At 39.3% G+C, this 23,824-nt stretch overlaps 1 protein-coding gene across 4 annotated transcripts in view; it reads right to left on the reverse strand.

The window, feature by feature from the left end:
* SLX4IP (SLX4 interacting protein) overlaps positions 1 to 23,824 on the reverse strand; it is a 70,080-nt gene that overhangs the window by 23,747 nt on the left and 22,509 nt on the right. For all 4 annotated transcript variants that reach the window (XM_059840440.1, XM_059840439.1, XM_059840441.1 and 1 more), the window contains exons 3-4: positions 12,139 to 12,228; positions 9,001 to 9,121 (exon numbers count right to left, since the gene is read on the reverse strand). In XM_059840440.1, coding sequence (XP_059696423.1) covers positions 9,001 to 9,121; positions 12,139 to 12,228 — 211 coding nt within the window. The remainder of the gene's footprint in view (positions 1 to 9,000; positions 9,122 to 12,138; positions 12,229 to 23,824) is intronic.

The raw sequence follows: 23,824 nt of genomic DNA on the forward strand, positions 1-23,824 counted from the left end.
TGTATCACAGGGCTACAACACCTCTGAGCTTGGTGAAAAAGCCCAACACTGCCACTGGAGACGTGATGAGAGAATGAGAGGGAAAGACCAACCTGGAGCAGGTATATTCAGCAGAACTTTAAAAAAGTAGCTTAAACATGAAAACATCATTTCTTCAAAGGTCTTGATATATAGCTAAAAATATTCTTTTTCTTTCTTCTTTTTTTTTTTTTTCCTTAGGATTCCTGTTAGGATATCCCAGTGGAGCTAAGAGGTAGATGTTGATGGTCATAACTCCTTTCCTACCCTAACATCTAGAGGACACTTCAAAAGAACGTGAGTTCTAAGAGACATGTGTGGACTTGAACCTGCAGTTTCATGCTGCTGTCTGAATAAAGCAAGCTGTTCCAGAGGTTCACAGGTTTTTGTCTTTTCACACAACAAACTCTTGTTAGATTGCAACAACTTCAGAACAGAAGGAAATTCTGGGGCATAGCAAATAGGTGGAAAGTACCACAACAGAGCCTTCTGTATTTTCTCTTTTTAAATGCTGGCAAACAGACCCTAACTAAGGGTCTGCTGAAAGGCTCTATTTCAAAAAAAAATCTGGATGTCCTTCAGCTCTCTCAAGCTCTGATGCAAAGAGGACACCACTAAAAGAGACCAAGAACAACTGGGATTGGGAGCATCTGCCCACTGCCACCAGCTCAGCTCCAGTTCTGGTGCAAGAGAGAGCTGGAGACTGACTGCAAAATGGTTTGGATAAAGCCACTCATGTTAGCTCACTCAAGAACATGGTGTTAGAAGGGACCACCTGGATGGCACAGCTCAGCAGCCTCCATTTCTGACATCACCATAACAAATGCCAAGTGCAAAAAACAGAAGTACACAGAACATCCTCAAAACGAAATAGCAAATTTCAGGTCTTTTATGCAAAAGACAAACTCCACATTCCTCTCTTTTGCCATGGCAAGAAAACAGCAGACAAAAGACAGGCATTGCCCATATCCTATGACCCACATAAGTGCACATATAAAACCCCCACAAAACTAAATACCTTTATTAAAGGAATAAGAGGAGGATACTCAGTAAACAAATACAGAACTGTCATCTACTGTTCTCTCTAAAGTAAGTTTTGGCATTTAAACATGGATTTGTACAGTGAATATGGAATGTTTCTCCCTGAATATGTGTAATTTGCTGTGCATTAGAACATCTCTGATCTGTCTGAAGTTGATGGATACATCAAGTTTTAAGTCCACAACACATTCAAGATTACACTGAACATTTTTCCTCCCATTTTCACATAGAAGTCTTTATTATTTGCTACACTACTAAATTTTTATTTAATTATCTCCTTTTTTGTACTAAATTAAGGCATGGGCCCTCCAAAGCTTTGTGGGGTTAGTTTTGTTTGTGGTCTGCCACTGTGCCTTTGTAGTCCACAGAAACACTTTGTGTGTAGTAACCACAACATACCTGGTACTCAGTGGTGAATCAAACACCCAGAATTGCTCTCACTAAACTACTAACACAGAGAAAAGAGGCATAATTTTTCTCAGGAATTGGCCCTCCATCTCTATCTGGAGAGATTCCCATAAAGACTTATAAAAATTTTCCAAATATGAATAAACCCACAAAAATGTTTGCAATTTTAAAAGCTGTAATTTCTACCTTGGTCATATGATAATGAAACTTAAGAACAAAGGAGAGTATTATTGTGTAATATGGTAGCATGGAAAGTTTAAAAGAAATTCCTACTCATATTTAACAGTGAAATCATACCCCCAATTACTTCCAGTTGAAATGAAAATAAAAAGGATTTCAATGCTCAATGCATACCTGCAACCATTTTTTTTTCTTAAAATATCATGACGATTTTTCTTTTGCTGGTGTTTGCTTGCAGACTTTTACTGAGACTTTTAGGTAAGGCAAGGGTTAAAGATGTATAAAAGAGATTTTCTCACAGTTTAGAGAGAGCAAAACAACACATTTAGGAAGCCAGACAGCTAAAAGGTCAAAGCATTACACTTCCAGGTCAAACTGCTGGTTGCAATTAAGTAAATTCCTCGGAACGTTTCTAGGGAATTCACATTTCTTTCAGGTTTTATTTCAAATCCCTATTCTTTCTTGCTTCCATTTAAACCAAAACAGTATTCTCTTTAGAAACATTTAATACAGAGCACTCTTTTTAAAAAAGGAACCCAATAGCTAATTTCAAGGTAAGAATCAATCCTTTTTTTTCACCTCATTTAACTAAGTACAGTTGAACTAAAGGCAAAGAGGCTATTAAACCTAGTTCATTTTTAGAATCACAACATTTCAACCAAAACAGTGAGCACTCAAAAAACCCCAAACCTATGTAGGGCTAGTGCCTAGTGCTAAAGCAGGTCCCTGAGCTGGACGCTGAGAATCCATCTCTGCATTCCTGATTCCAAGGGATGGGAGCAGCTGAAAAACCTAAAGAGCACACACACAAAGAGCACCTCCAAGAGGGAAAAGTGTGGCAAAGAAGAGTAAGGCAGTCAAGTAAGAAATAGTGCTTAGGGACAGATTTTCAAGTTGGCTTGATGTGCCCTCCAAAAATGCTGAATTCCCACTTGGAACAAGCATGCCAAGGGCTCTTTCCAAGGGTATGTTCCCTGGCCTAGATGAGAGTCACTTTGATATTCTCAGGTGAGTATCAAATCAGAAATTAAAGGTGGGGTTCTTCTTGCCTAACTTGAAACACCTGCATCAAACTAGTACCCTAAACTTCATTTTTAACTGATAGAGATAAATTACCTATTAACTTCCAGCCAACTCTGAGAAGCTGAGACACACCACTCCACTTTGTAAAGACACATGATTAATGGATGCTGATTTTTGCCTAACTATAGAAAGAAAACTCCAAAGATAAACTTTAAATTTGCATATATATGTGTCATTGCATAAACTGTAGTACTAGCAGCAAAAATCACTCTGCAGAAATATTTGGATGATAAAGGAAGACCTTTATAGCTCCTATAGATATGTAAGAGAGTATCTGTTTGTGCATGCAAACACCTTTTTTTTTTGCACACACACATAACTAGGACTTATACTATTTTTTTCTTCTCATAAAATGAAAAAAAATCATACGGAAAGAAGGGACAAACAAATGGAAATAAGATGAAAGCAGGAGAAAGTGATACAATGCATTGAGGCAGAGAGTATTTTAAGGCTAGAGATCAAGACTGTTTTCAAAACCAACACCAAATTCTTCCTTTTCACAAGAATACACCAAATTAAACAACTGTCCTGATATTTTTTTTTCAATCCAATACTACCTACAAAAAACATTTTATTAAGGACATCTTTAAAATAAGTGCAACATTTCATTTCTTACCCAAGACCATAAATAATTTCATGAGGAGCTGCCACCAAATATGGAGAACACATTCAACCCAGCTGGTGCTGCAGCTGCAAATATCCCATGTAAAACAGGGACAGCCATTGCTGAGGCCTCTGCCAGTACCAGTGTCACCACAGAAGACCCCTCCAAAGGCAGATGCTTCAGTCCAGGCAGGGCAGGAGTTCCTCCCAGCCTCTGACCCCAGTGACTCTGACTGAATGAAGGCTCAGCTTCAGAGGGGCACAGTGGTAAGGAAGGCCACGCAGGGGGAGACCAAAGGTCCCTACAGCCAAACACCTACAAGGGGACCCTAAAATACAAGGGCCAAGTGCACGTAGTTACCTCCCTGACCCTGCCAGGCTCCGAGCCCCCTCAGCTCAGGCCTTTAGTGTGCCACAGGAGATTCTGTCCCCTCCCTGCAATACCCTCCCAGGTTGCTGTGGATGCAGCACAAGCCTTTATCATATCTGTTATCCTTTGGCAAAGAGCTCCACAGCTCTCCTAACTACCACAGCATTTCCATTCATTTGATACGCCCTTGTTCTCAAACTGGAAGAGAAGGAGACAAATGATTTCATAGATCTTGGTTGTATTCCCCATAACTGATACATTTTCCAGGCTGAAGAGCCCAGGCACACGTAACTGTTCCCTGTATTGCATTTCCTCCTCTCAGATCGTCTCTCTTGCCACTCTTGGCATTTTTCCCAATTCTCTTCTATTACAATCTAAGGTAAGTTAGGGAAAACACATCACAAAAAAAGAAAACACCCAAAGAGTGCGTAAGTATGGACATTTCTTCTGTTCTTTTCAAATAGCCATTACACTGAGAAAAGAACAAAATGACAAAAAAAAGAGTTCAGATACATAACCTTGATCTTCTAGAAGAAGAATGCTTTGGTGAAGAAAAGATACCCTTATTCCCCATTATCTGGTTGTAAAAACAGGGGGTGGGGGCGAGGGAAGTAATCTAAAGCAAAACCTGGAAATATTAAGCAGAAGATACTAATCAAAACATTTTTCATAAGTTATTGCATAAGTTACTGCATACTTCAGGGAGCCCTGTTGTCACAGAAAGATGAATGTAAGTTTAAAGTTCACACAGATCTGCAGGACTTGGCCACAAATCATAAATGAGTCCATTGCAGAGAAGTTGCAATGCAATTCTTTTGAGAGACAGATATTACAATGTGCAACTCCAAATCTCAAAGTTCATAGGAAAGACTCCTCCCCAGACCCTATGGCACCCACTGAAATGTTGTAAAGCTGCTGTTCAAGCAAGGCCAGTGAAAAGATTTTAGTTCAGACCAAACCAAACAGTTTCACAGCAGAGGAGTGTGAGTTAACAGCCAGGAGGGTGGGAATAAATCAGTTTTGCTGTTACAGGATTACCATGTGGGAGATACCCTACAAGCATTTCCCACAATTCATGTCCTACAGCAATAGTGAACACTCCTAAAGCAAACTGGGGCAGTCTGAAAAGGGTGTTTCCCTTAAAAACATCATAATGGTCAAATTAAAATGCAAGGCCAAAAGAGTTTGGAATATTTACCATCATGATTTATTGTATATTTTTTGTGTGCTCGCAGGAGCCAAAAAAATCGTTTCATAAGCAGGAGAAATGTATTTTCTCATGAAATTGCATCTTATGCATTTTTCTTTATACTAAATAAGACATGAACTTTGACTCCAGATCTTTGTAAGGCTGAACTACTCAGGACAGCTCTTGTACCTCTTCCAGTTTCTCATTTTAGTAAGCTTGTCTCAAGTTAACGTCTGAGAATTTCAAGTCTGAGACTTCTACCTGTTATCAAGTACAGTCACATTTGTAATAAGCAACTGGGTGAAAAGATGGACTCAGGAAACATGACCACACAGTAAGCCCCATTTCATGAGAGAAGAAAGTTAAAAATATATTAAAAAGTACACAGAGTCCCAGGGAAAGCAGATAAAATCAAGATGGGAGCTCACTGTGCCATGTGACAGCATGCTCTCTAATTATTTTCACTGTAGAAGAGACTGTACAATAAAAAGATCTGAAATCAGAGCAAAAATGTCCCACCCTCAAGCCAAGAAAAACAGCAAGGATGCTAGGGAAGGAATGAGAGTAGGTCTGAAAATTACTTGTAGGAAAAACATAGTTAACTTTTTCCTCCCTCAAGAGGGGGAAGGACACTTTACAATTTACCTTCTTCCTTCCTTCCTTCCATTTCTAAAACTATCAGCCACACTTTTTTCACTTATCCTTATTGTTTCCTCTGTGCCCATGAAAACCTCACCTTCTCCCCTACTGTTTTCAGTTCTCCCTTTGCCATCTCTCCTGTATTTAATACCTCTACTCAGACCTCTGTAGTCTCCTCTTAACTCTCACTGCTCTTGATCAAAACCAGACACTTTCTGAGGAACATGAAACTTCGAATAATGCAATCCAAAGCCATACCTGGCCCATGCCCTTCTTGCATGATTTTGGCCATGCAGATTAAATGCAGGCAAAATTCAGCCTCTGAAAGTCCACCCCATTTTAAATTTCTCTTAAAAAAAATAAAACAAAGCAAAGTCAAACACATTTGGACCTTAATTAAACACAAGAACCAGAGAATTTATACCAAAGCCTATGTCCAAATACTAAATTAAAGCTTACTTTGGCAAATTGTTTGTACTGGCCATTTGGGAAGGGTGTGGAAATTGTTCAGACAGAAGGAAGAATAGGAAGAACTTGCTTGTCTTGGCTACTTTCTCTCATTTTTCCATTCTTTCCATCTTTCTTTCTTCTCCTGTGTGTAACACCCACAGCTTTCCTAATGAGCTGGTATGCGACCCACCACATACTGCAGTGTAACTCAAATGAAAAAGAAATGTAAATTAACAAGTGACTTGCATGGATATTTACATTAAGTGTCACAAAAAATGAAAGGTAGTGTCAAGTAATACTAATATTAAACATAATATAATGTTAATACTAAAAAGAAGCTGTGATAGGTGAAAATTTTCTCTTCAAGGTAGTCTAAAATCTTATTAGTACAGGTCAAATAATTCTCTTTTCAAGAAATGTTTAATACATCCTGCAGTGTGTACAGCACTTGTACAGTATTGACTTGAAAAGATGCAATTACAGCCAGGGGTGGAATGCTGACTTGGGACACTGGGAAGAGTAAGCAAGCAGTTAATCATCATGTGAAGGATCCCTCTAGATACACACCTCCTTACAAGAACAGGGGGCTCACAGCAGTGCCACTCCACACAGACTTGAATAACTTGGAGCAGGAGAAACCACACAGAGCTTGAAGAACTCAGAAACTCTTCCTGAGCTCCAAAGGCAACGAGGTGCAGCTGAAGCCTTTTCCCAGCAGCACCTCCATGGAGCACACCGGGCTCCTGCACTCCTCTGTGTGCTGCAGAACCCTGCCAGCCTGCAGTGGCCTGCACTGTGGCACTTCATCTGTGGGAACAGCACAGAGGCATCTCCCTGCAGCCCACAGGCAGAGCTCCATCCCTCCTGTGAGCCCAGGGAGGAGGCACTGCACAAGAGGCAGCTGCTGCAGCCCCTGGCCCCGTGGCTCACCTCGAAGGGTCAGTCCTTAGAGGCAGGACCCCCTGCCCCAGTGAACACCCACCTATTCTGTTAGTGCCTTCCCAGGTAAGAACAGACTCCAAGGGAACTGGAAGGAACTTGACTCTTGGGCTTGAACAAAGCACTCCTTTCTTACAAATTACAGCCTTGAGCAAAGCAGGCTGAGAGAAAAAGAAAGAGTTGGCTTTGGAAGTGAAGCTGAACATGAATGTTCGTTATCACAGCCTGTTTTCTTCCTTTAGTACTTTATTGTTAATTAATGACGGTGAGATTAACTGCAGAAAACTGATGGAACAGTCATTCTGCCTCATCCAAAGGAAATATCCTTTAATCTAACACTGTCACTGATATTACTGATGCCCTCCTCAAATGCATATCCCTAAGTTTTTAGTTTTCAGGAAACAAGGGCAAGAGTCAAGCAGAAGATCAGCTCCCAATCCTGGGACGGCACACCAGTATTTTTACTGACAAGTTCATGATAGGAAAGAAAATAGATGACCCTAAATTCAAACAAACACACTTAAATTAGTGTTGTATCTACCCACATATATAAAAAACAACTATTATGTCTGGCAGTTTTACCTTATAAAATCATCATTTTTTCAAAACTTGTTTTTACTAAGGCAGGAAACTTTAAAAAATAAATAATAAAAAACATGCCTTCATAAAACAAAACACATAAAACCCTCAAGAGATCTTAGAAATTCTGATCCCACCACCTATAATGTTCACTCACAACCAGAAAAGTAGAGGGGTTTGAAGGTTCATGTGCTTGACAAACAATAATAATATAATAAAAGGATAAAATGTAGTTATAACTTGCAAGGAAGAAAAGGGTTTGGAAATCCTTTAGTAGCATGAAGCACCTCTTGCTCATGTGGTATTGTGCTCTTGAAGGGTGGGAAAAAGCCCCCGTCATGCCAGAAGAACCTGGCTCACACATATGCCTCAAATGTTGCAAGATTAAGCCAACCATACAGTATATAATCTGTGTTTTATCATTATTATTGACAATAGCATGTAAAGCTGCAACCACCAGCCAGCATTTTATAGGAATACACCTTTTTCAACAATGGAAAGCATTTTAAGAGGCAAAGAACTTGTTCCCAATTGAAACTGTTCATATAATACATGTTGAATTGTAACATTTATGAGCACAGTGATGATCTAAGTATGTAACCACATGCATTGCAGAAGCCATACTGCAGCAGAGATCTCTCCTGTATTTAAGGAAATGTGACAAAGCATGGCCAGCACAGAGCTTTACTACTCCAACCCTGCTTTTCTGAGACAAGTGTGTAAGCTGCTCCAGGCTAGAAACAAACACCAGTCATTCTTTGCCTAAGAACTATTTAAAGATAAATTGCTGGTATAAAGCCAACAGATGAGCCTATGAACTGGAAATCCTGCATTATGCTAACAATGAAATGGTGTTAAACAAAAACTGGCAGCCATTTAGCCCCAAAGCTGACCTAACAGTAAGGCCCAAGCTACAGAGATCAGGATCTTTAGTTCAAAATGTGGATGTACTGAAATAGCACCTGCTGGCCTCAACACCCTCACACACACAAGAAATGAGTTCTAAATGGGTGAAGGCTCTTAATCTCTGCACTCCCAAGGTCATGGCTGCTGCTGCCAGGCCTGCAGGACACTGGTGAAATGACAAATGTCACTTATCACATCACACCAACTTTTTAAGACTGAACAGATTGCCAAAAGTAAAAGGAGAAGTAAAGATATTATTTCTGTATTTAAAAATTCTACACTAAATGGGTGAGTGGAAAAGCGATTTAACTAACCAGCAAGATTTCAACCAATTTTGCAGGACCAAGGGTTGTAAAGGAATTTTTTTTAGTTCTAATGATAGGCTCTCAGACTAATAGTACCAGCATTATGTTCACTTTTAAGCAACACAGAAAATTAAAATCCACTTAATTTTTTCACTAACTGAGTAGCCTAATTCCAGACCAAAACATCAACTATTTCAGGCCTTGCTGATGGCAAATTTCTCACAGAAAAAATAAAGAACAGTATTTTCCACAGCACTTTATTGCAGAGTAAGTCAAATAATTTCTTTTACCGGTAAGAAACAAAGGCCCAGATGGTCCCTGTTCCGTGGGCTTCTGACCACGCTGTTTAGGTGCCTCCAAGTAGTGTCTGACCCTTGAAGCAACAACTTCTTCCAGCAGCTTGCAGACCTCCTGAAAGAGAAACCACTGGCCTGGTTCCATCTGAATTTACAGAACTGCCCAGAGGCACACAGCAGAAACCAACACAAAATTATTCCCTCTCCCTTTAAAAGGAAAACCATTGAGAGGAGAAGCACATGAATTGAGAAATGGATGGGAACAAGGAGGGGAGTCAAACAATTTTTCTAAAGATCAAAAGAGGAAGTACATTATGAAATTCTTACTTGGCAGATGAAATACAGTATATTACAATACTAACTTTTTAAACCAGAAATTAGTTGCATATGCATGCAAAGTAGGAAAAAATACATGTTAAAAATGTATCACAACATTAGGTATTTAAGCAAAATTTTAGCAAAAATCCTCTCAGGAATTGTCAACACACTATTTCTGTGTAAGAATCCTTAGAAACCACAACAGATATTTTGCTCAAATTCTGAGTAATTTGGGGGGAGGGGAGAGTGGATAAGACTGAGCAAATTAGGTCACTGTAACTTAATTGCTCTAATTAATTTAGATTTTTCTGCTCCTAAACATAACTGTTCATATCTTTCATACTTTCTTCAACAAAGCACAATAAAACCACATACAACTCAGGAAGAACAAAACCTTCTGCCAGAGTGAGCCAGGAAAAAAACATACTTGGAGTAAAAACCAAAAATTCATTTCTTGAATACCAGAATAAGTTTTAAGCTTAATACACACACATGTATTTGAGACTTTTCCTTCCGTATTCTCATTTTTCATTGTTCATAACTGTGTGCTCACAGCAATGATACTTTACAGCACCCAAAAATATAACTTGACCTCTAAAATGTGTTAGGGTAATATAGCAAAAAATAAATTAGTCGTATCTAAACTACCTTGCCTTGAAATTTCCTTTTGATTAATGCAGAAAGTACGCAGAACAACGATTTTTTATTGCATTGCTCTAAATGAAAGCAGGGCATATACATTAGTCAATCACAACCAGTATTTTCTCCTTACAGTAAGAAATCCATTTTCCTTTCTGCTTGTAGAGCACAATTATAAATTTCTGTACTTGCTTGTCCTTCTGTTTAACTCATTAAGTGCTCCCGTTACACATCCTTCATGGGCCTGTGCTGGGGTTACAACAAGAAGTTCTCAGAAGTAGCAGAACCATGGTGTGTCTTTGGTTCCTTCCACAGCAATAAACATTACCTTGCACTTCCTTCATTTACATGGAACATATTTTCCTTGTTAGCCTTATGGAAATGTTATTTAAATGGCTCCCCACAAAGAACCACACAGACCTCAGAGAGCAAAGATAAAACTTTGACTTTGCCATTCCAGGGGAAAAGAAAGGGCAAGGAAATTGGAAGGCAGAAAGAGGGGCAAAAACTGCAGCATCTCACAGCAATCCCAAGAGTCCTCCACACCCAGCTGGCCACAGCAGGGGCGATTCCAACCCCCAGTTGTATTTCCTCACACCAGGGCCATGATTTGGGCACTGGGGTAGTTCCACCCTGCCTTCCACAGCACGTGCTCCGAGGAGCCTGTGGCCAAAGGACTGCTGGGACAGCATCACCAGGATCCTTGAGCTCAAGACCATGACTGCCAGCCAGGATAAGCAGGGGACCAGCAGGACTTGTGTTTGTTACAGAGGCATCCACATTTCCCACAGACAGGCAGAGAGGGGTGCACCACCACGAGCATTTCTCAGAGTTTGGAAACAACAAAAATGCAGAAAACCACTTGGGATGAACATGTAAAAGCTCTCATAAAAAATATGTTGGAATAATCTTTCTTTAGGACCTTTTCTCCCCTCACTTACTCAGAGATTCTGCAGAGGACTTTCAGGAAGTGAACTGCAAAGCTATTTGACTCACACTTCTCAGTCGCTGAAAATATGCAACCTTTGTACTTCTCTCGAAACATGCAGTCACAGAAATGCACTGAATGCTGTCCTGTCATGCCTCTTTATTAAATCTATCATGAGCTAATTTCCTGAAATTCATCTCTTTTGCTTTGGCAGTCTTACAAAATACATTTTGCAAACATTTAAAACTCAGATAACCAGGAGAGCAAAACTGGTTATAAACAGAAAAGGTAACGAGCATTCATTTAGTCATAAAAAAGAAATCGGAGAGATTTTGCCTATTTTTCAATTCCTGTGTTGAATAAAGCACAAATCAGATGAACCACATTCTGCTACATGCACTGCTTCTGCCCCCTCGGGATAGAGTGCATTGTTTCTTTCAATCCCATTGCAATGTATGAGTCTGAGATGTCTGGGGCCGGGTGCAGTGCCAAGTGAATGATGGCATGATTGGGAAGCTATCTGCTGAAAATGCCGTAAGGGAGACTTGCGGGAAAGCCCGCAGGCATCCCAAACACGTCCTGCCTTCCTTTTCAGCAGGGAGCTTCTCACGTTCCCACGCAGGGAAAGCTCCTGCCAGCAATGCAGCACAAGGTCCTCTGCCACTCCTCCACAGGCTGATCAAAGCTACAGGCAGCATTTTGCTGCTCACTGATTTTCCACTATTTCATCAGGATATACACATGACACACTTAAAAATAATGGAAGTTTCTTTTCATAAGAGGCAAGAGTTCTACCACTGTTTATCTTGCATATTTATATTTTCCTGCACCCTCTAAATGCAACATCTTTTACACTTCTCAGAACGAGGAAAAGAAATATTAACAGGAAGATATTTCACTAACAAAATGATACCTGCCACAATCTGGTTTGTATCACTCAGGCTAACTTACAAGCATTCACGAGAAACATACTTTTAAATTAAAAGTTAAGTCACAGGAATCCCCACAGCATTACATGCATGCATGAATGCGCACACACACAGAGTTTAAAAATTAAAAAGCAAATTTAAAGTGGTCATTGGTGACCCAAAATGTGCATATGGCTGACTTAGGGGTCCCTTGGTAACCACTGATGGTTAGGTATAACTAAAAATATTCTAACACTGAAAAATCCTGAACAGTTCAAGGCAATCCAACTTTTTCCCTGCAGCCATACACTTTTGAAGCAGAATTGATATTTGTTGTACCTCTTTCTCATGATCTGAAAACCAGCTGGTGTCTTTACTGGAGCCTTGAGGCAAAATATGAACATCCACCAAGACAGCAAAGTTCCCACACTGGAAAAAAAAAAAAAAAAAAAAGAAGAAGAAGAAAAAACATGTTGAACTGTAGCTGCTAGGAAGCACATGTCGAGCAGACAGGGAGATAAACAATCAGGTAAGCACATGCATCTGATTCCGAGTTACAGCAGGCAGAACATTAAATCATGGAAGTTTATGAAGAATAGAATTACAAATTTATCATTGCTCGTGGACTGAACAAGGAACAAGAGCACCAGACCTATCCTGGATAGCTCACTGAAATGTTCATATGACTAGCACAAGTATGTGGAATTTTTTTCTGCTACCTAAATGCCTCTTTTAAATCTGAGTTCGAGCAAATTTTAATGGGTGAAAAAATATCTATTCCTTCACCAAACTCAAGTAATTCTATTTCTGAAAATTTGGTACCACATTAATTATCTGCTTGGTGCTTTAAATTTATTAAGTCCTTAAAAATTCAGCATCTTAGAAGTCTTTTCCTTTCTCCAAGCTACCTAATGCAAAGAACAGCAAGTCTGAAGGACTCTTCAGTGGATATCTGGTACTTACCACATCTGTCACCTGTACTTTGATTGGTTAAATAATAAGGCTCACCTATTACTAAAGACTATATCCAGTTATTAGGATGATACAGGCTACATGCCAAGACACATCAGCTGTTTCTGAAACTCCTTGATCTTGATAGGTGCACCTATATGTCAGGCTTATGGTGTAGCACAAGTACAGTTGCTGAGAGGACCCTTACCTATATCCATTAGCACTAAGAGCAAAAAGATTTAGCATCAATTTTATTAATCATAACAGCATATTTGTTAAATTTAAAACCTCTTGGTTAATAAACACTCGGATCTGTAAATCAACTGCAAACAGAAGTTTCTAAATAATGATTCAAATATAATTAAAATGTAATTCATGGCCAATATTGTATTGTAGCTACAATACAAAAGTTTGGCAAACGAGACAGGCATTGTGAAATAACTTTGAGAAACTTCTAAGTTACTTATAGGTATCAGTCACTGAAAGAGCAGAATGCTTTGATCTATTGTATCAAAAGGCTTCTCTTTCCTCCAGAGAACCAAGAATTGCCAGATGGCTGCCACAGCAGACTTTTCCAAGCTTTAAGTGGATGACAAAATATCTCACAAAAATCTCTGGTGAATCATTAGTCAGCTCCAGCAAACTTTAAATTGACTGCTGAACTTCAAAGTTAGCAGAAGCTGCAGATTATTAAGTGAAAGCCAGTAAATTATTCACGGTTCAGCACTAATAACAACAAACAAGGAGTAGATACATCAAGAAAATTCAAATTATCAAATGCTCCATGTTAACTGCTATCATTTTCTACTGGCTACAAAACTTTATACATAGATAGAGATACAAAGTATAGACCTGTTTTTCAAGGAGACAGAATGTTTGTAATTACTTTCTTCTGAGTGGCACTGTTTGTCTCAGTTGTCAATCTTGAAACAATTGGAAAAAAAAGAAAAAAACGAACCACATTCAAAACTATACAATGGAACAGTTAAAATTATCTTGAAAACTTTACAAACACACCAAACATTTGTAGTGCTTCAAAGAAAAAGACAGATAAAAATCACACATGAATCCTTGTAATAGTCAAGGTTTCCCAATGGAAGATTTCTATCCCTCTGAGCTTTGGAGCACTCTTCTTTGTAGACAGCACACCTGGCAATATTTCAGTAGCCACAAGCTGAGTTTTGCCCCACAATCAGAAGAGCTTTGGGACAGGACACAGGGAAGCATAACTGGCACAGGCAAAGAGGAAAAGGGGGAGTCAGAGAACATGAGCGCAGCACTTCCCGAGCCTCTCTACCTCCTGTTTTTGTTAAGTCCTGGACTGATCTGAGCAACAGCTCCCATGCAGGCTCCCCTGTATTCCTGAGCTACACCTGTATTTCTGCTTTCTGTGCCTTCACAGGGTACAGCTCTGAGCACGAGGCTTACACTGAGCAGCTCAATAAAACTTGGGCTGCTCCAGCAGCGAAGGACAAGTACAGAACAAATGCCAATACAAATAATGGCAGGGAACAGAGGCAAGTGGAGGAAAAATGTACACAGTTTATATCAGCAGATCTGATGCTCTTATAGAAGTTTCCATTTTTACTTTTATTCTGATGAACATGCAATTCCATGAAAATACTCGCTTTTGTTTTAACAGAAATGAAGTGTTTCCAGTCAGTGTGGCTGCAAGATGCAACTCGTGACTCCTAAGTACCACAACTGAGAGGCAAACAAAAAGAACGGCAACTTTTAATTTCATGCTTTCAACATCCATCTCAAAATTTGCACTGAAAATTGTTTTTTGAGGTGTGATTGTCCAAACTGAAACCCGAATGCCTGATTTGATGGGAAACACATTTGTCAAGAATCAATAGGAAAACATTTCACTCAAAAATTAAAGACAGAAGCAGATGCTTCAAGCTGATATCCCCCATAATCCTGGGTTTCAAAAACTCTTCATTTTTACAAGCTGTTTTTAATGTTCACATTCTTACTGTAACAGTCTAATGACATTCATTGTGTTACTAAACAAAGGGCTTTAAATGATCTCAGAATGTTGTTAGTGTATTGTTGTACGGCAATGGCATTTAATTCAGAACATCTTTTCAGAAATCAAGTTGTTTATACAAATACATCAAGCACTTCATAGACTCTGAAAATATAACCAGACATGTAACGTAAACAGAACCAAACTCAGCACAAAGTGGTCATTCAGGCAAAGTCATCTGCCCCTAACCTGCTGAAACCTTGAAAGCAGCACATGCTAGATGGTGAACTATTGTTGCAAATCCCCAAGGAGTAAATAAACCCAAATAAATACTTTTTATGGCTAGACCCATTTTTACAATCAGTGGGCTCCTACATGGGTACTCGTGTTTCTTTGAACGGCAGCACATGCACAGCCTCGGAGCAGTCCTGCCCAGTGAGCCCTTGGGCTGCTGGGATGAGCACGGTGCATTTGTACTCAGCTACTGCACTCCGAGCTACAGCACTCTGCTGCCTCCTTCCAGCAGCCTCGAGAGCAGAGCCAGCCTCCCAAGGCACATTCTAGGGCTCCCCGCTGCTGTGATGATGGATGTGGACTGGAGGGTCAGAACTCCTGAAGCTCAGTTGGAACAAACACCTCAGAGCTTGGCTGGGCTTTGGGATGGGCAGGAAGGAGCTGAGCTGCAACCCTCACACACTCAAAACTCCAAAACTGCTCCATGATGAACATACAGGAACTGGTTATTTCTGCTCTCCCCTCTTCCCTGAGCACTGTGCTCCTCTGTGCTTTCAGAGAGAATTTTACTCCAGTCCTAGACAATGTCTATAGTTTAAAAAATAAATAAGAAAGATAGACTTGATCCCAATGACCACTCAAAAAATGTCATTGGAAGCCCTTTCTGGCATTGTGACAAAATTGATAGGACATATCATCACTCTCCAGAATGCAAAAGCACAGCCAAGAGATTTTGTGGGAAAAAAATAAAATAAACCACACATAAGCTTATGTGAAATATCTTGTCTTAAAATAAACAGGAAAATTTGAATATTTTCCATCCTAAGTTCTTTCTGAAAATCAGTAAGTGTTCTGCAGAGAGTCAAGCAAGTTCTAATATCTACAAAATTGAGTATAATTATGACCAATTAATCATTGGTCTATACGCTGTGCCAACTGTATTATAAAATATTTACATTTTCCAAGCTTATTAGAAGTTTATTCTCCTCCTTTATCTTTCTGATTCCCAAAGAAAATTATGTGTTTTCCTATTGTTTATACTATTAGCACCAATGATTTGCAATATTTTGACTTTTTCTTACACAGCAATAGCAAGAGGCAAAAATCACTTAAGCAAGTGAGCATACAGCACAAAAGACATATTTGTCATTATACAACATTAATTTAACTTTCATTTACAAGCATGTCTAGGAGCACAATGATCTGAGGTAATACACAGTTTCCCAAACCATAGAGACACTGTTCCAACACTTAAATGCCTCAACCTGTATAAACACAGGACTTAGGATAGGTTTTTATGCCACCACCACTGCTGGCAGCTATCAGAGGATAAAGGAATTTCGGTGACAGCTAACACTGTACATTTCTCATTCTTTTAAGTTGATAAAGTTACAATTTGATATGCGTATGACTTTTCCACATATTTTTCTAGAGAATCTCTGGGTTGTTTTTGTTGTTGTATTTTTTTTTGGGGGGGGGGGGGAGGGTGGGGGTGGTGTCATCCTTCTAAGGAAAAAAAAAAAAATCAGAGAGGGGAGAGGGGGAAAAAAAGTAATACAATTTTTTTTTTTACCAGGCAGCAAAGTTGCACGAAAATAGTGTTTCCCTGGTTAATGCTCAAAGCAAGATGTTTCTCTGTTTCAGGGGGAGGGGAGTTTAGGCATCAACAGGTCACCAGTGAATAGTTTTGCTGTCATAAGATTAATCAGGAGCTCACCTAACAAGAGCAATTGACAATTACAGAAAAATTTCTCAACAGCTGATACAAAAACAGAGCAGAACATGTAAGAGAAGCCTCCAGAAGAAGCCAAAAGCAGAATCCCTCTAGGAAATCATGTAACAAGTCCACTCTTCAAAATGCTCAAGAAATATGATGCAAATGTCAGAGGGGAAAAGGGGCATATTCCACTTTTGACCTTTTTTCTGGATAACAGCTGCTTGGTTCTGGAAATTGTACAAAGCTTGTACTTTGTCATAAATTTATATCCTGAAGTTGTAGAACGGTTTCAGCAAATAAATCCTTCTTACTAAAGGAGGATTATAGCCATCAGCTAACATCACCTACATCTTTTAAATTCCCTGCTTTCAAAGATCTATGGGGTCACTGCAACAATAAAAAGGGAGCAGCAGATCAAGGGCAATGCTACAACAGGTTCTAAATAGAAGATCTATCCTCAAAGATAGCTGCACTCAATTATACACAGATTCAGCAGGAATTGGACAATCTAAAATGCAGTCAGACTTTCCAATAGCAGAGAGGAAATTCCCCTTTTACAACCTGCATAGAAATTATATCTAAGTAATCTTTCACAAGCGGTTGGCTTGCTTTTTTAGAAGAACAGTTTGTGTGAGGAATTCCTGAAAGGAGGAGTGTTGAATTTTCTGGTGTTTTAGTGGAAGAGAAGCAGCAGTTATCTGAAAATTCAATCAATAAGCTATAGGCACATTAGGATCCCATTGAGAGGTTCCCATGCCAAGCAAAGAGGTGCAAGCAGAGAACAAGCCCTTACAACAATCCTCTGATAGATGTGGCCTGACAACTCATGAAACTAGGATGCAGCATCAAGGCAGCATTTCAGACTCTTAACAGACGCAGATGGACAGGATATTAAACTTAAGAAAACAAGAAATACTCGTGAGTGATTCAACCCTTAGGAAAACAGAAAAAACACCAAGGAGTTTCAGATCTGATGGAGCTGGGTATGATACTGGGGACTTTTGAACTGAGGACTAAGACACTGTTGTTAAAGGCCGTGACAGTGGGCGATCCACCCAAATCAGCAGATTAAAATAAGTTAATGAAGACAACTCCTCCAGAAAACCAAGTACCTGCCGAGGTAAAGGAGCTGCATGTTTTTAGCAACGTTGGAATGCTGTAGTGCAAACAGAGCCTTCAGTTCATCACCCACAGCTCGGCTAAGCAGTAATTACTTAATCTAAACATCTGAACTGGTCCTGGAGAACTGCTCTATCAGGTACAATGTTGAAAAAGAGGCCTAAATTGCATGAGAGAATTAAGCTTAATTTAGGTTGTCAATCTGTGCTGGTCTGATCCCAATTCCGTAGGAGGTTTTGTAGCCCACGTATTGAAAAGAGTCATATAGCTGGAGCTCAAACAATTGCAAAAAGCAAGTTTTTCCTTGGGGCTAAGTCTCCAAGTAACAGTGCAATCTCACCATCGTTTTGAAAGGATATACCATGTCCCTGCCTGTGTCAGGACTGATCCAGAAAAACAGAAATAGCAGCACAGTATTTGCTCAAGATAATAAAAAGATAATTTGAGATTCCAACAAGCTGCTTTCACCCTCTCGTTGTAAAGTATTATTCTAAAAACAATGGTATTTTTTGAATCATTGTGAACAAGTGATGATGAAATACCCCTGCAACAACCTGCTTTCATCCCACTTTATGCTGGGAAATGTGAGTGGCCATTATTACCTGAGGAGGTGAAAATATTCACCCATCTACCCAAATATAATTAATTCTTAATTGTAAATTTTTTAAGACTCTTCCTAGGGCTTGGCCACACCAACAGAGTGCCACAGGACACCATATTATTGTGCATCCCTTGATCATTGGCAAGTGGGTGCAGATAAAGATTATTACCTTACTGAGCTCTTACCCTGAGCTATCAATAATAATAATAATAATGATAAAAATTTGCTATTATGAATTTGGCAGTTCATGAGAAGAATTGCCTTGTCATTGCTGTACTAAACTGGAGTTGGGGACATTCTTTTAGGTTCTACAAAGTCAGTGCTGGGATTTTGTTTCTTCCCCAGGTGGAAAGAACAAGGAACTTCTACACACCTGATACAAAACGCTCTGCATGAATTATTCAGTTTGTAATTATTAGGTCCTACAGCAATAGGTAGCAAAACAACTGCAATGACTACTAAAGCTTCCAGAACTCCTTAAGATTGCCAACTGTAACATGACAATTCATATTTTTTAAGAAATTAGAGCCAGTAATAAAAAGGTTTGAGGGCATTTTTCAGAGGTTCAACTTGTTAAATGATTTTTACAGGTTTTCCCATACATGCTTTACAGGCTATATTTTAATATTAATCTCCCAGACTTGAAAGCATCAAAAAAAGATCACCAGGTATGTATTGGCAAGCTACTGATGGATTTGTTCAACATGAAAAGAGCCACCACACAAGAGGGCTGAGGAAATCAGCAATGTACCACCTGATTTTATGACATTCTGCATATACCAGAAAATGAAGTGCAATAAAAATTAGGTGGAGACATCACCCTCAGTATCTTCTGACGTAAACTCTGTCGGAGGAAATAAAACCAGGTGTCAGATAGCATGAAAACAAAGTTTACAAGCTTCCTGTAAGGTGAAGCAGAGGCAGACCACAGTGTTTGTTTCACAAGGTAACGTGCCCATTGCTAGGATGAAGGAGCAGCAGTTCTCCAGCACATGATGCTCCCACGAATATATTTCTGAGTTCTTTGTCCAACAGCTGCAGGGATGGGCTGACTTCCCTCCCACAAAAACAGAACAGGGAAGTGAGGGCAGGTCCCAGGCAGGAAACTGTTCCACGTGTCCAACTTTGCAATTTTTTCAGATTCCTTCTTATTCTAAGAGATGAGGTCTCACCTGCTCTGGAATTCTGGAATTCCCTTCCTTCCCTGCCTCTCCTGACAACCTAACCTACCGCAGCACACAGCTACTGAACGGGGAAGCAGGAGGCAACACAAAACCAAACCCAACATCTGCAGCCCATGTTTCAATGTAAAATATCTGCAGATGCTAAATCTTTAAGCCAAAATAATTTAACAGATTCAAGATAAATTAATTGCACATGGTCAGATTGTAAGACAAATACATTAAGCAGAAGTATTTTTATTTGCTAAAGAAGTGTAGCAAGCCAAACTTCTTAATATTGTTAAATTTACTGAAATGGTTGAAATGTTGCATTTTCCAAGTACGTAAAATAAGTACTTTTAACTCTGTGTTTTAACTAATTTGTCTAAACTCAGCCAGGAAAGTTTCAGAACAGCAAGAAAGCTTTTTCAGAAACAGCATAAGAAAAAAGTGACTCATGCTGAAAAAGGCGTATTACACAAGTGACACCCTTTGGACAAAATCCTTCTATTGAGTGGGAGCATATTAAGTCAACACAGGGCAGTTCAACAAAATATTTGATGCTTTATCTGCAGAGGTAAAAGGGAAGAAACAGATGAGTCTTCCAAAAGAACAAGTTATGTGCTAAATCTTACTGCTGAAAAAGCAGAATCAGATGATAGAGAATCCATCATATTTCAAAATAGAAACAGATCACTAAAAACCTCAAGGAATTACCAGCTGGCAAGCAAAGGGATATAACTTTTCTTTAATGTCTAAGGAAAAAAAAAAATCATTTCATCTGGCATTGAACAGAGTATATAATAAATAGATTTTATGCTTAAATCTTTTAAAAAGAAAAAAGAATAGGAGCAACAAGCAATTTATAAAAATCTGTAAAATATGAACACAGTTGAACACTGAGGAGTTGGTGAAAGGCAAGGATTGTGGAAAGTACCTGCTGGAGTGTTTGTCACCAGAAAGGCTCCTGGACTAAAACACGACCTGCTAAGGAAGCTCCTTCCCCATCTGTCTGTCCTTGCTCCAGACTGCCTCTGTCTCACATCTCGCACAGGTCAGCACCAAGCAGAGCTGAGCAGGTAGAACTGTCCCCTACCTGAAACAGTTTGGATTCACCATCTGTTTTAAAAGGCATCCCACCATCCAGTGAGTCTGACAGCAATAAACAGGGAGTGACCATTGAGATCTCTCTCCTAACCAACTTAACTGGTAACCCCGGGGAGGACAGCAGGGCAATGAGAAGCAGGTGGTGGATGACAAGACCTTAACTTAGATCAGATGCAGCTCAAAAAAGCACCTGACTCTGCTCCAACCACGGGCCTTCAGCAGCCCCAGGAACCCATCCCTGAGCTCTAAGGGAGGCAGCTGAGTACAGCACTACATTGCACAGGTTAATCAATATTTATTTACATGCCCCCAGCAGCCACAACAAAGACTTCTAATTCATGAAAGTGAATCCTTCTGCAAATATTCCTCTTCCCACAACTCAGTTTCTGAGGTTGGGAACTTCTGACCATTTTTCTTCTAAAAATTTATTAAAATCAGTTAATTGACTCCAGTCTCCAGTCTCTTTCAATAGGGGAAAGAAAGATCCAAACAAAGTGTGATGTTTCTAACATGAAAACAAACATTTAAAGAAACAAATTCAGTACTTTACATAAGTAGAGCATAATCTAACTGGCTTTGTTAGTTTCTATAAATCTTTTTCACACTAAATGCACTGATAGGTATTATAGTCACATGTGGTCAATCACATCATGAAAGCCCAAGGAAAAACACTTGTGAAAAACACAATATACAGATATCATGGGTAACACATTGCTCATTTTCACCTGTTATGAAGAGTAATACAAACAACATGCTCCCAAGATTTCAGAGATGCCCCATTTTACTGAGGGAGGGGGGTGGAATGGCAAGAAAGGATTTTTTGAGAATAAATCAGTCTTTCTCTGTTTCTCTGGGATCAAAAAAGCTGTTGCCTTAAAGAAAAAAGGATGTAATTTTACTACAGTCAAGAAGGACAACCAGTACCTAGGATTTCAACTGCTATTTGGGAAAGCCTTTTTAAAAAATTTAAGTTTTACATTTTGAAGTCTTTGTATTATTTTTTCCCAAGTTTCCCGTGGATTAAGTTACTAATTGGAAATATGTGGGAAATATTTCCCACAATTATGTTTAGAAAAATTCCAGTGATAATTAGCACCAATCCTCATACATGTGGTAAACATTAAAATCACTGAAAATTATAAATAGTGTTGATTTTATGCAACAAATTGTAGACAATAAATACATAAAACATTATATTGGGTCCATACTGACCTGTATATGCTCTAGCAGCAACAAGCAGCCTACAGGAAGAGGTAAAACCGTAAGCAAATAATGATACTTTCCTCAGCAGATGTATTAGACTTTTGTCAACATGACACCCTGGGTTATCTATCTCATAGGCTGCATCTGTATTTGGAAGTCATCAGTGATTGTTTTCTCCCAGAATTTGTGAATTGGTTTATAAAACTGCTTGAATATTTGCAAATCCTGTGGCAAATCCAATTGCAGTGCACCAAGAATCACACGTTCTAGTTCATCATCATGTCATTCAATACTTGGAGACTTTCTGCACAGCTGCATTCTAACCTTTCATACCTCAGCTCCCTGCTCAGGTCTGGTACAAATCCAGCAACTGCCCAGAGCTCCCTGTTCAGCTCCAGTACTGCCTCCATCCTTCAGCCAGGCAGCCTGTGCATGGACCTTCTTCTTCAGCTCACCTAACAGCGTTTGGTGAAGGCCCTTGTCCATCCCATCCCTTCTGGAGGATCTCAAAGGGTTATGGCAACAGTCCCTGTCCTTGCACTCCCTCCCTCCTGCAAAGATGCCAGGGGGCTGTGATGCATATGACTTCTGTTCCAATGGGTGTTTTGACTTTTTGCCCACGTGTTCCACTGATCCTGAAACCCATTCATTCTGCCCCACTGGAGCAGGTGCTAATTTGTCCAACGCAGATGTCAGATATTGACCTGACTAATTTCTGTTTCTATCCCTCAAGGCACTCTCACGTACGTGAGCAAGGATAGTTTTAACATAAGCAACATCTGCCAAAGTTTATTCTTCACACATATTCTAAATGGTGGCTTTCAGTGTACTTATTCCAGTGCCGAGTACAAATTAACTAAAACTAAATAAATTCATAAACTATATTAATTCCTGTTGTTTCTTTTGAAGCTGAGAACATGATGATACCGGAAAATTAGTTTCTGAAGTTAATGCATTATGTTTCAAAAAGGTCAGTTTTTTAACATACCAATAAATAGCAAAACTCTACAAATGCATCTTAGCATCCTGTCCTGTTGTGTGCAAATACAGAGAATTATGCTTAAGCTAATGCCTTGTCCTTTAGGAGGCTAATTCAGCTTCACTTGTCTTCCAGATTCCTCCTATAATTAACTAAACTGCTGAAAAAAACCCACTTTCTGTCAAACAGTCCTTTAAAATTCTTATTTTTATCATTTTCTATCAAAAATTACATATATTTGTACATTCACCAGGTTCTTTTTCTCCCTGCTCCATCTGTAACCCTACTGCACAAAACTCGCATATGTTGCCTAATTCTTCCATTAAAGTTTTCCTGAATTTAAATTCGACTTTTTCCATACCTGCCAAGGTCAAAACTCCTCCTTAATGCATCTTCTAAACAGGCAAGGGCTACAGCAAAGTAAAGCTGACAGCACAAAGCAGCTCAATAAATTCAGCTATGCCATCTATTATTGGGTATCTAAGATGTCACCTGGCTGAATTAAATCTTGCTTAATTGCAATGTTTATGTCTACGCAGCAAGATGTTAAAATGGAAAATTCAAACTGAATTACTTAACGTGTCTGCAGTACACCTAATTTCCCATAACCTGTATCCACCTGCTTAGCTCTCCAACGGTGAAAGAAACAGAGTTCCAAGGCAACAAACTTCCCTGCTTTCTGTGCTGAAACTTAATGCTCATAATCAATAAAAATGAGAGAACCAGCACTGTCAACTGCTTCATCTCTCCTGAGTAAGCAAATCATTATCATCAGTTCCAATACTGCTCCTCTGAAAAATAAAATGCTGAGACCGATGCAGCATTTGCAGTAATAAAACCAGTGCAACAATCCCTTTTTACATCACTGAGATGTAAAAATTAGGCCCAGATTACACTCCATGCCACCACAAACAACTGCTCCTTAGCTTGCTAGTCCTTCCAATTTATTGCCATAGCATGGAGATAAAACTCCTATTTGTAA

Source organism: Haemorhous mexicanus, chromosome 3, assembly GCF_027477595.1.
Source record: "Haemorhous mexicanus isolate bHaeMex1 chromosome 3, bHaeMex1.pri, whole genome shotgun sequence".
NCBI lineage: Eukaryota > Metazoa > Chordata > Aves > Passeriformes > Fringillidae > Haemorhous > Haemorhous mexicanus.